The sequence below is a fragment of the Thunnus albacares genome, chromosome 11, assembly GCF_914725855.1.
Source record: "Thunnus albacares chromosome 11, fThuAlb1.1, whole genome shotgun sequence".
Taxonomy (NCBI): domain Eukaryota; kingdom Metazoa; phylum Chordata; class Actinopteri; order Scombriformes; family Scombridae; genus Thunnus; species Thunnus albacares.
In genome coordinates this window covers 16,529,990-16,543,599 of record NC_058116.1, presented here as the reverse complement: position 1 = coordinate 16,543,599, position 13,610 = coordinate 16,529,990, and the positions used below count along the sequence as shown (strand labels likewise).

The 13,610-nt window shown below is 38.8% G+C and overlaps 1 protein-coding gene across 1 annotated transcript in view; it reads right to left on the bottom strand.

The window, feature by feature from the left end:
• The window catches only part of LOC122992825 (potassium voltage-gated channel subfamily H member 7-like), a 42,107-nt gene extending 30,503 nt beyond the window's left edge, over window positions 1-11,604 (bottom strand). Inside the window, exons 1-3 of the mRNA XM_044366785.1 lie at window positions 11,206-11,604; window positions 10,604-10,834; window positions 795-950 (exon numbers count right to left, since the gene is read on the bottom strand). Of these exons, the coding sequence (XP_044222720.1) occupies window positions 795-950; window positions 10,604-10,834; window positions 11,206-11,281 (463 nt within the window). The 5' untranslated portion in view covers window positions 11,282-11,604. The remainder of the gene's footprint in view (window positions 1-794; window positions 951-10,603; window positions 10,835-11,205) is intronic.
• Between the last annotated feature and the right edge of the window lie 2,006 nt (window positions 11,605-13,610).

Here is a 13,610-nt window from a genome sequence, read left to right as displayed (position 1 = left end):
CGCCCAGTTTTCATATGAAAAAAAAAGAGAAAAAATGTGACAGATCCAATGCCATGCATAATCTTTTGGTGCTGCATCAAGTCATGATTAAGCTTTTAAGACGTATTTAAAGTGGACGTATCATGCACATTTCCAGGTCTATATTTATATTCTGACACTCTACTGGAATATCATTGCATGACTTATAATTCCTTATTTATCTTATACTGGCTCTTTATGCAGCCCCTCAGTTCAGCCTCTGTCTGAAACAGGCAGTTTTAGCTCCTGTCTCTTTAAGACCCCCTTCCTGATGAGCCCACTCTGTTCTGATTGGACAGCTGCCTCTCCTGTCTGAATGCTATGTAAACAAACAGTAGTAGAAGGATTTCACTTCTTTGTGTTGTTCTTTACTCAAAATGGAAACTTCTCAAACACATCCACACGTTTGAGCTGGAATCCGATCCGAAATATGCGAGTGGACAATGCAAACAACACATAGAACAACCTTAGCAACAACCAGCAACCTTAGCAACAAAGACTATGGAACAGTTGGCTGTTTGTAGGCATGTGCCAATGACTTTCAGGGATCATTCTACATATGTTCACCTCAAGTTTAGGAACTTTGACCATCCTTAGCATAGACATCCAACCTCAAAACAGTATAAAAATAACAGAAAATCACAAAAAGCATGATGTCCCTGGTTTATCATTGAGTAACAAATAGAAAAAAAAATTACATTTTGACTTAAAAAAGAACAACTGTTTTATAGGTACTGTTCTATTAGAAATGAGAGCATAGAATATTGAATACTCACTTTGATCTGACTTTGTTGGGGATGTGGGGCTTATCTTCTCTGTGGAGTTGTCACTTCCTTCATCCAGGATGTAATCAAAATTTAAGATAAACATCATCACCACGCCCTCCTCATTCTTCACTGGGATTATGTGAATGTTACACTGGAAGTCAGACCCTGAAAGAGAAACAAAGTGTTGGTGCCAAAAAAGCTGAACTGTGCATTATCCTTCTGCTTGTCATCTCTAAAAGGGTTAGTATGTCCCACGATGACCTGTAAGTGTGCTTAAGGGAAGTGTGTAAACAACTACTGTCACAATCAGACAAGCCATTGTGGAGGCCATTATTCAGAATGTCAATTAAACCGAGATCTAAAAATGACTAACACCTCCCTCTGGTTTCACATGAATGTTGGGAAAACTGAGGAGAAGTTGATCCGATTTAAAGGTCAATGCCTGCATGTCAGAACAAATGAAATAGTTGAGATAAAATAAGTAAGCCTAGGGGTTAAACAAAGTTTATGAGGGTGTGTGTGTGTTTATGTGTGTGCATGCCTATCTGCACCCATACAAATGTACCATGTGTATTTTAATGAGCAATACATTGCATAAAAATGATAAAGCTTGCAGAAGTTGTAAAATATGGTGCAAGAGCCACAGTATGGTGTAGTGTATAGTGTGTATAGCAGGATTCAGTAGAATAGATCAAACAGACGGGACAGATTACAGCCAATTTAACGGATTGCAATGTGCTCATAGGAATAATCACTCTAACTGAGCATCGTGTGAGGCAGCAGAGCAGAAAACCATCCATGATCTAAACTTAGTATTGAGCCCAGAATATCACAATTTCTCAACTCCACTGGTTATAGCTGTGTTAGCGAAAGCTATTGATGCCTGCGGGCACAACTGCCCACCAATAAAACTCTCTACCCAGTGGACCCTAAACAACAAAACAATAGCTACTATGCAGGGTTACATACAATAAAACAGGGACCATCTTTGGTACAGGAGACACAGTGTTTTTCTGTCGTCCCTGAAATTACAAAAAATGTCAGCACATAATCTTAAACTGCACTACATATATTTAAAAAAAAAAAACATTTAATTGAATCTTTTTAGAGAAGATAATAAAAGTAGTGGCATTTGTCATCTGGCACTGGTTTATGAAATCAAAATGTCTAAATCTAAAACTGTCCCTTTGTCTCTCTCTCTCTCTCTATGTAGGTCTCTATCTTTCTGTCTGGCTTGTTGTGTTGCTCCTACTCACAGAGGACACATATTACCAATGTTCACTGTAATCTCCTCAGGGCTCACAGACACCCTGCCAGCAGCATTCATTAGCAGTAGACTTGCTGTCTGACTAAATATAACAAGCTTGGTCTGCCTCAACATGCCAGAGTTCTTTTGGAAGGATTTCTGCATCGAAACTCCCAGAAGTAATGCTGCATTGTCACCAGTGACAATGTGATAATGTGATTTTAATATAATGAAAAAACAAAACAAATCAAAACGTATGAATAAGTTTGAGCATACAGGTACAGTTCAACATGTTCATTATGATCATGTGAATTGATGGGAATAAATAGTACAGCATATGCTTGTGTATGAGCTGTATGTGGATAATAAGACCAGCCAGTGTGCAGTGCACACCCATCTTGTCTGGTGTCATGGGTGCCTAGTTATGTTAGGTTGGAAAGTAGGAGAGCAGTGCTTAGAGAGCTGGGAAACTGCGAGTCCTTATGCAGAAAATCCCCTTGTCATGAAAAGCACTTTTCTGCATTTCCCAGAAATCCTTCATCTAATTCTAAATTGTCCCCTTGGTAAAAGCTAATATTTTTGGTTTTGACTTTGATCTTAATTGATTAAACAGTATGCTCATTTTCAGAGTGACGGAAAAGGTGAGTAATTGACAGTTATTCAGTACTGACTTTTATTTATCTGATGAATGCAGATACTGAAATTGTTGGTGATAAAGCCTCAAACTTTTCCCTACGAAAATGTGCACTCATTGATGTTTTTGAGGCATTTTTCGCTTAAAGTAGGATGTAGAGAGAAGACAGTAAAGATGTGTAACAAAGGCCCCCAGATAGAATCAAAGGCCACCAGGACATCCCGGTGTTTGTTCAAGCCTCCTCACTTTTTCATCATTAAAGGACCAGTGTGTAAGATTTAGGGGGGTCTATTGGCAGACATGTAATATAATATTAATATGTTTTAATTAGTGTATCATCTGAAACTAAGAATCGGTGTGTTTTCACCATGTTAGAAGCGCCCTTTATATCTACACAGGGAGCAGGTCCCCTTCCATGGAGCCTGCGGTGTTGCCACTATGTTTCTATGGTAGCCCAGAATGGACAAACCAAACACTGGCTCTAGGGAGGGCCTTTTGCGTTTTTCGTGCACGGTAGGTTCGCGCACTGTAGGTTCCCCTACACACTTGAAAGGAAGGGGGTGAGGGGAGGGGTTATCAGTTTGTTGCAATCTGCAACCTCACCACTAGATGCCACTAAATACTACACACTGGTCCTTTAACAGGACCAGTCATATCTCATATCTCTAATGTTTTCACCACACATTCTTGATTGTTTTGTGTGCTTAATATAAGAAAGGTACATAAGAAAGGTATGTCTGAATACATTGCTAGAAATGTGAAATTCAGTCTTTCTTTTAAGCCACTCAATATAAGCTTCTATATATGCTTTAGTGTGTAGAGGCCTATTTCTCACACATACATAGTTCTTCTAATGCCACAATGTTAGAAAATGCAAAATGTTTAGCCTTGTGTATTTTAGGTGAGACAACAAACCCATGTCTTCCAGAAATTAAGTTTAGACATGACTAATTTGTCTTCCCAATTATGTTGTGGTAGCATGTGATTACTGGCCTTGATTACATGGATAGAATAAAGCACTACATTTATGTACTGCACAGACATTGAAGGGAGGTGGTCAAGGTGGCTGGTGATTAAAAAGCGCATGACCATGACTTCGGATCCCAACCATATCCTGAGTTCCATCTGTGGTTACTGAAGGTTTAGGCAACAAAAGCACATTGGTTAAGGTTAGGGAAAGATTGTGGTTTTAAATGTTAGTCAATAAATTATGTCTCATATGCTGCAGACTTTCTTGTATTCAACAGAGAAGTATAAAGCAAGCTGAAGAGAGTTGTTTATATCTAGACATAAAAAATGAGAATATGAGATCTCAACATTGTTCCTCCTTATGTGGGGAAAAAGAAGCAGATGCTCCCGTTGCTCCATTGCTCAGGCATGCAAGTGATTCTGATCTGCAATCTGCTCTCTATCAGGGGTTTTCTAAAGTTTTCTGAACAGTGCAATAACTTGTGCATTAAATATAAATTGCTTAAGTTCACTGAATACAGCAGGGAGCATATAAATTAGAAACTGCTTTTGCTTACAGCATTAAGCTCCCTGCTATGTGATTGCATACTTGCCTTACATTTTGCAGAGGAGTGGTGTAATTGCATCACTTGACATTGAGGTATACATTTTATTTTTACAAAGATATTAAAATTAACAGAGAAAAGCTAAATATAACAGAAATACTGTGAAAACACTGCACCCCTCTGAGAACTAAAAATGCCTGAATATACAGAATATTTGTATCATTTAATATTTTTATTCTAATATCTAGTGTACATTATTCAGTACAGCAACCGTGCTCTGTGTACAGCCAAAATGGAAAATTCTGCTGAAATATTTGTGGGCTAGAGTTTACCTTACCAGATAAGAAAACAATAGTCAATGTTTAAAGGCTAAGCCGTGGCGGTCCCTTCTCATCTGGTCTCCTGCTGAATGTCATCTCTACCAAAATGGATCAAAGGAAGGCATCTCTCTAACTGCCACAGTAAATCAGCAGGCTGTACTTAATCTGATAATATGTTCTAAGCACTATATACTGTATTATTTTATAAACTTATGTATGTGCCTACAGTGCTCTTATCCTGGAAAATAAGAGGAACTTTTTGTGATTAAAACAGGGAGCGCTTTTCATCCCTCCACCTCAAATCAGTAGCAGTAAGCCATGTGATCAGCAGAACTACTCATGACCTGACGCAAGACGGCCTCAGCCATTGATTGGGAACAACTGTGTTATTCATCTATTTTCTGACTTACAGCAAAGGCCACGCAAGTCTACTGAGGGTATTTTGGTGGGGAAAATTATGTGAATCCAAAGCGGACTTGATTTTGTCCCTCTTTTTGAATATTCTTATCCAATGAAAGCTTACTCTGTCTATCCATAATCACTAATACTTGCAGAGAAAATTAAATACTACTTGATTATTTAGGCACATGTAGACCTTGCATAATGAGTTTTTGTGTATGTTCAAAAATAGTGGTATTGGCATGTAAACCAAGGGATTATAATGAGACCCCAAACCAAATGTCATTACTACTAAACTCAAGCCTTTGAATATTTGAATTAACTCAAATGAACTCTGTTGAAAAAAATGCATTTTGTAGATCTGTGATGCTACCCCCTGTTGACTGATAAATTGCCATGGCAGACATGAGTTCTCAGCTGAAGTGTGATGAAGAGCAAAACTGTCAGCCAGTTTTATGAGAAGCTGTGGTCTTATTCAGATTCACTGGCAAATGATGATGGTATGCTAATTTTTTTAAATTCTAATTATTTACAAGTCATTCTGATACTACTGTGTGCTACATTTGGTGCACATACAGTAGTTACAGAAAAATGGAAAGCCTTGGGGAAATACATTTTTCCTGAAGAAAAAAACCCCCAAACAAACAGTGAAATAGTATAAAATCAAATGTAATGCATTTGGATGGTCCAATTGTAGAAGATGCTATTTATACTGTATGACTATGAAAACAACATTTACTGGAGACACAAACCATCAACAGGGAATACATTTACTGTTTCATCTTCACCACTGTGTTTCATTTTCTGACATGACTGGCAGTGCATTTATAACTCTTTCATGTTACTTTTTTAGTATCTACACAGTTCATAAAGAACGTGATTGCACAGAATGTGACTGCAACATATGTGTTGTCAAAATGTTGATGATGTTTTCTTCATTTGCTTGGGTTTTGTCCATTTGCATGTGTTTGTTTAAGAAGAGGTGCACTGAGTTCTCTCAGCCACTGTTTTGGATTTTTCTGTCCTTTATATTTCCATTTAACGGCAATCTAACCGGTAGAATATACATGAGCTGTAGTGTACAGTATGCGTGCTACAAAAGACTGCTGACCATTTGGGTTTTAGGCTATCCAACCTTCTTCTCCAGCACACAACTCAGCACATTATATCGCACAAACATAGCTGCTAGACATGGTTAGCATCATTGACAGAGCAGCAGTTTCTACCAGCGAGAGAGTGAACGTCCATTTATTCTCTGACCTTTACACAGAGTGTTTCCCTGCGAGCCAAGAACCGTTATTTACACCTGCTTGAATGAATGGACAGTGTATTAAGACAGGCTCCCTTTTCATGATGGAAATTTCATTACTGTAGACTCTATTTCCATCATCAATTATTAAAACATTGCTGCTTAATCAAGTGATCATTTGGACACTATTAAAATCGTGACTCACAGGTCAAACAGAGTTGTGTTGAAAATTTAAGATGTCTTAAATATATAGAAATATATACAGTAGTTGTGCTCATATCTACAGTATATAGTCATGTGATTACTACTATACATTTTTTGAAATCTCATTTCAAAAAGAGAAGCTATTTCTTATATGAACCTCCCCATTTGATTTTGATGTATCGCGGCTTCATATTAATCTGCATAAGCTGACCTGCTTTAGGGAGAAACACGAGTAATATTATTGAGCGCTGATTTTTGTTTCTGTATCTTTCTACCAATGTACTAACCTCAACTACAGCTTTTAAACAGTACAGCCTCAGACTACTGCCTGGTAGTAGACTTGTATAATGAAATCTGACATGTTTCTCGTTTAGGGCTATTCTGCTTAAGCCAATGCGCAACATTACTGGGGCATGGCCAATCGGGACTAGGGCATGTAGGGAGAGGCCATGCAAGCTAACCCTTTGTTTAGAGTCTTTGGGCCTTGTGGCAATATCTCGCCTCAATGCAGACTGCTATAAGCTACACAGCCTGGCCTAATTTCATCTTCAATCAGTGTCACCAGAGCCATCAGGAATAACTAGTAGCTCAAGTTCATACTATATTTCATATGTGTTTACATTTATTGATTCATGATATTGTCCATATGATCTTTTATTCTGTTTAATTTAGCACAAATGTTGGCAGACTGAATGCCATGGATGGAAAAAAAAAAGTCAGCATACAGTAAGTGATTAAGAGAAAAACACAGATGGTATGGAGAGGAATATTAGATTACCACTTCCAATATAAGCATCCCATGAGATTAAAATAACCTGTGGATGAACAATCCTATCCACTGCAAAGTGAGACCTGTATTGTTATGTTGTTCCAGCTCCATCTGCTCCTTCTCGCTACCAATAAACTTGGTTCACATCCTAATCATTAGTAGCAGTGGTAGCAATCCATCCATTACTTCCAACAATGAAACTGATATTTATCAGTGCTCTTTCTTCTCCTTACAATGTGCTTAATTTATAGCATGTTATCCACACTTCACAAAGAACAAGAATGGAACGCGTCTACTGTTTTTAATTTGTTACATCTACTTGGACAAGCTGCTTTCACTCTGACAAATGAAACCTGATGAGGAAAGCTCTGTATGTGTTTCACCTCATACTGCGAGACACCAAAGAGGGCTGAGCGTGATGAAAAATAGATGTGCTCTTTTGGAGGGTAGTCATCCAAGTGTCCTGCAGCACACCTTGTGCACTGTAGGCCCTCTGTATCCCCTCTCCCCTTGCTCCCCTGCCACTAAACCCTCAGCAGGGGTACACGGCCCTTCAGTCCCCTTGGTGGGGAGTCACCTATGAAACCCTGCACCTACGCGTACCACATGTCCCAGATCATTCAGCACGGTTAGCTAAGCTGCCGCTGTTATGTAGCCATTATCCATTTAACTTCTCTCCGCCGCGCGGTGTCAGCTTCCTTTTGTTAAGACTCATTCGGGTACAAAGTATTATTACACCCCGTGGAATAGGATAGCTTTATGAAGCCATCGAGGGAAAGCATTTATCTCACTGATTATGCATCATCGTCGGAATAAGGATGCATGTGAGGTATCTTCTCTCACAACCCTTCACACAGAAGGAAACACAAAAATTAAAAGAAAATGCCGTTGTGCTATGTGCTCATGGTCCCCATTGTTCCACTACTTTTAATTTCTAAGCAAACGCATAAGCAGCTTAACCTTTTGCCTTTTCAATGAAAAGAGCCAAAGCTTTGCTGCTCCTGCTGTTCCTCAAATCCTGACTTTACTTTTTAAGATTTCCCACTGTTGTTATTGATGGAAGAGGGAAAACAAACTACACTATGCCATGTTGCAATCCCTCTACACAATGACATTTAAGGCATGCCACAATACAACCAAGTGACTGCATCTCCTGTTTCAAAGACAGAGAGAAATAGATAGAGGGAATTCTGACTAGTAATAGCATGTTTTCAAACCTATTTGAGCTAATACTGGTTCATTTTATGTTCTTTTGTAACAAGCTGGTGTGATTTGTGACATAGAGTAGGTGCATGGAAAATGGAGGGTTTTAATACAAAGGATTAACTGATTTGCATGAGGAGTGATAACTTGAAATACTGTTAGGAGAGGAGACATGGAATACACCCACTTCCCAGCCATCAGCTTCAATTTGTGGGGCGACTTGAATCAATAAGGCCATCGCTCTCAAGGATGCCATGAATCTTTCATTCCCCTATAGCTGTGGGAGCGTGCGGATTGTGTCCTCCATACCAGTTTAATGCATTTACTCTGTAAGCTGCTCATTCCCAGTCACTGCACTGTCAGCCCCTGACATCTTTATTCATGAGCACACACGCTCACTATAAATTCCTCTGAGGAGTATTAAGAGTTGTGTCTTGAAGCCGTGATGCACACCAGGGAGGATTGTGAAGAGACAGAGAGCAACGATTATGTTGGAAGGTTTCTGTGACTCTCATCCGCCACGCTTTAAACATTACAGGCACATGACGTTTAGATGAAGTACAGCACATGCATGGAGGATGGAAAACTAAATGAAGCTGATGTAAAATCTTACTTGTCAAAAAAACAAGCTGTTCATGCTCTCACAAACAGATCCTTGAGTGTTTTGTTTAATTGTCTTGCAGGTTTTTCAGACAATCTATTTTAGCTGTGTAGCAGCTGGCTCTTGGTTTTTTCCTGATTAGCAAAAAAAAAAAAAAAAAAAGAAAAGATGATGGCTGCTGATGGTAGATTAAACATGTATCCATGGCCTAGAATCTAATCAAACTCATAATTAAAAATTTAAGATCTGGCTCCTTATGGTTAAATAAAATATTACAGCATTTTTTTTTCAAGTTTAGACTCCTCATATACTGCTGTATGTACATGCCTCAGAAGTTATCATACAGTAAAAAATATAACAATATCACAAAATATAATGTCCTCTACTGGTCCAAACACTGGTGCACAATTAATAAAGGGAAAAGTATGTTCACCCTCTGCTCTACAAGAGAAGTTCTTTAGGATTGAAGCTGTGCAGCTATGTCATGCTGACCATAAAAAGCTCATGTGAGAGCATGGCAGGAGGTGGTCAATCTGGGGATTTATGCCACTGAGCGGTAACATCGTATTAATTCTCTCTGACTCAGGATTGCTGTCTCTGCCGCACACCATTCATACCCAGACTAGGATTGGCCACAAATGAATGACAACCACCAATATTATTGTTGGAACTAAAATGGTTAGCATTAAAGGGAGAGCATTTGTATGCAAAGCTGACAAAGCTGCAGCCTATCACATGTATGGCAATGTTACAGATTTGTGAATTAATCCACTGACTAATAAAGCTAGTGTATACCAACAACATGGCTAAAAGCATCATGGGTCTTTTATTTTGCATTTCAGATAAAACAGTCAATGTATTTGATTTCAAAAGTGTAAAGAAGATATAGAAGTCAGAAAACATAAACTTTACAGGGCAGCAGGTGAACTTTCTCTGTCTCTCAGCTATTGTTTCTTACTTTGTCCATCAAAGCATAACACCTACTGTTTTATCATAATTAATTTATCTTTGTGTAGTACGAATGGTAAAGATAAAACTAAGAAGCACCAGAGTCTTTTTTATGTCACCCAGGTACATGATGGTGTGAATAAAGGCAGGTGTCAAAAAGTTCTTTCCTATTTTACCATCACACAGATGGAGCTATTTACTGATGTATGTGACACACTGACAGTTACACCTCCTCTGTAATATACAACCAAACAGTAATCACATTACTAAGAGACCATTTTCACACACAAGCAGCATACCACTAAAAGCAGGGACGGGAAAATTGCCATACCTCTAATATACGGATATTATATGTTTGTTGTTAGGATAATATTGTCTGCTTTGCTGTACAAGGATCTGAATTTCTATTTGTTTCCCTCCTGATGTATGAGGAGGATCAAAAAATCTTTTTACTTTCACAGAGTACATAATACCTCCGGCATAAACCTACAGTGAGAAGTTATTTTGGAGCTGAGTGCTCTTACTGTTTTCCTCTGTCAGGGGTAATATCTGTTGTACATCTTGTAGCTGACTCTGGCTGGTCAGGAGCAGACTGACAGGCCACATCACGCTGTGGACACACTGAGGAGCTGCAGTAGGTACTCTCTCAGGAGCAACACGTCACAAATTACCCCTCTTGGTTTACTGATATGCCGTGACAACCACATTGTTGTGCCAGGTCACTGACTCACCATCCTTACGGTAGTAGGTGATCTCCACCTTGCGCTCCTCGGACCCCATAACAGCCTGGGCCACCTGGCTGATGGCCTCTTTGTCAGTCAGGTCACCGTGGAGGAAGTCACAGGTGCATGGCTTCTGCATGATGTCTGATCTTGAGAAGCCTGTCATCTCACAGAAGCCATCGTTACAGTAGATGATTGCACAGTTCTCCACCCTGGCATTGGCTATCACAAATTTCCGGTCTGCATGAAAAGAAGAAGTATGTGCTGTGTACTGCCAGCTGTGGTACATCTGACCTTGGAGGCTACACTAGGTTGTCAGGTCACAGATAAAACTAATCAGCAATCAAGTTGATTAAGTTCAGTATTACTTGATACATATTTTCATTGTTAGTTTGTTCAGCAAACAACTATAAAAACATAACCTGTCTTTTATTTGTCATATTTTTCATAGAAAATGTCTTAAAATTACAATTTTTTTAAAAAATTTTTATCACAGAATAAACATATTCACTCATGTTTATCTTCTTGATTTTAATTTGTCAGCAAATTTACTTTGTAATATCCCTTTATCTACTGTAGTTGCAGTAACAGTACATCAAAAAGATACTTACTTTGACCCTCGAATTTCCGAATAATTATTCCAAGAAATGTGTTTTGTGGCGCAACGTGACCTCTTCTTACAGGCATGTTTATGCACAAAATATCCCACGATCAGCCGTAAAAGCTCCTTTCCCCCGAAGTTACAGATGTTGTCTCTTGGAGATGTTTCCTTTACCCCAAACCATACTCGACGCGAGCACTCTTTCCACTTTAAATCACCTACTTCACCGAGGAGTTCTTTAGCCCGTTTGTATGCAAGAACATGTAAAAATCTCCTCTCCGAAACGCACAGAATCGGGGAGGATTGCTTGAGTTAAATTCAGTTCGTAAAGCATTTCGCATTTAGGGATGGATGCGATCCTGACGTCCTCGGTAGTGGTGTGTGCGCGCATGCAGCGGACAGTGGTTGATATGCCATGGGTAGTGACGTTTCTCCCTGGGGGCTTAGTTCCCTCCACCGCGGGTATGGATAACTCCCAACCTTGTGCCGAGATCGACTATAATCGAAATATGCGTTTATTAGGAATTTTATGCTCTACAATATGCTGTCCGGTGTGGAAAACTGTATATTTCCCCCATTCTGACAGTATGTTACAGTGATAAGACTATAGTATACAGTACATACTCTGTACAGTAGTTCCAGTGCTTCTTATATGGATTTATACCAAGAATTGTTATCTAAGTACACTCATAAAAAAACATATTTAGTATGTTTACTTTTGGTATAATTACCAAAATTGTACATCTCTAAATGTTGCCGAAGTGTGTAATAATGCCTATACTGGGTTAAAATATAGAACTGCATTTTTAAAGCTTCATTTCATGCAGTGTATTTTGAGTAATATATTTCTCAAAAGTAAGCCACATTAACTTGACTTAAACAGTAGTGAATTTGTTGAAACTGCTATTTCATATTTCTAAACATGCTTTAGTAAAAGTGTGTTAATGTCATAACTAGTTTGTACCTGTAATTTTAATCTATGTCTGCAAAGTATTTTCACCCTTTGTTTTTCATGTATTGCTATACCATATTACTTAAAGTTTGCTGCAACTTGTACATAAACTCTGCTTCTCAGTGTGGGTGTGAACATACCACAATTTGGTTTATTCTGTACACACATCTTTTGCATTTCTGTCCATACTGGAAGAAGTTGCTCTGTTGCTCTTCCTGGGGTTTCTTCCCTTTATTTCCTGTTAAAGGTTGTAAAATCCTTTGAGGTGAATTTGTGATTTTAGATATTGGGCTACATAACTAAAATTTGACTTGACTGACATCTCCTTGACTCTCCTCTTAGTTTTGTTGTACCTGTAAGGGTGGCACACAAACAAAATTACACCTAATCTATTCTGCACATGCTATGCTATCTATTCAGCCAGAATAACTGAAAGCACTTGTTTAGGTGTGCCGGGCCTTTGAGAGCCAGTGCAGGCATTAAATGGCCAAGAGCTTTCTAAAGTTGTAAGTTGAAACCCCATATGTAATGAAATCCAATATTCATTGGTGCTTTAGTCCTGCTTTGGTCCAGTATTCACTGGATTAGTGTGCCATCCTCCTGAGGAATAAATCACTAGCTTGTTGTTTACCCATGGTAAGCACTTGTTTACTTCAGGTTCCTCCATATGCTGGGAAGGAGCACTTCAGTTTCATATAGGGGCTCGATGAGAGTTGCAGGTGCTCAACCATCAAGACCTCCAAGGTGATCTGGTGATCCAAATGAATTAGATAAAAGCTGCACAGATGTGAAGAATGCGCAGTTGATTCTTAGGGACACAAGCACGGCTAGCAACACTTTAAAATTATTGGCCATCACATGAAGCATTGCATTAGTTAGTTCAGGCAGAGCACTAAAGTCACGCTTGTGTTGGCAGACTGGCATCATCTGCTTCATATATGCTTCACAAACATTGGCTCCTTCCCTCCACCACCCAACCTCTTCCTTGTGTGGAATTTTTGGTATTGTTGATTTAACTAGTATTTATGTTGCATGTATGTTTACTCTCAGCAGAATCCTTGTTGCTGCTTTGATTCTTTGGGGGCCCCTCCTTAAACAAAGCCTTTTCCACCAAACTACAAACTGTACAACCATTTGCTGTAAATGGTCAATTCTTTGATACAAGTGATCTCATTGATTCAACACAATATCAAAAATACTGCTGAATGGAAGTCCTACAAACAGTATTTTATGAAGGATATGAAAATTGACTGTGGTTCCTCTTAGCCATTTTACTGGATGGATCTATTTACATTTTACTGCCACACTCTGCTGAGTAGCCAAATTTTTTGGGCTCTGGTTTCTTGTCAAGTATAATAAAATATTTTTAACACTACCCCAGAATACATGAAAAGTATAATTTCAATATATTTAAGCAGATCACAAGAACAGCTTTTAGTACAGCAATTACAGCTAAAGTGGTT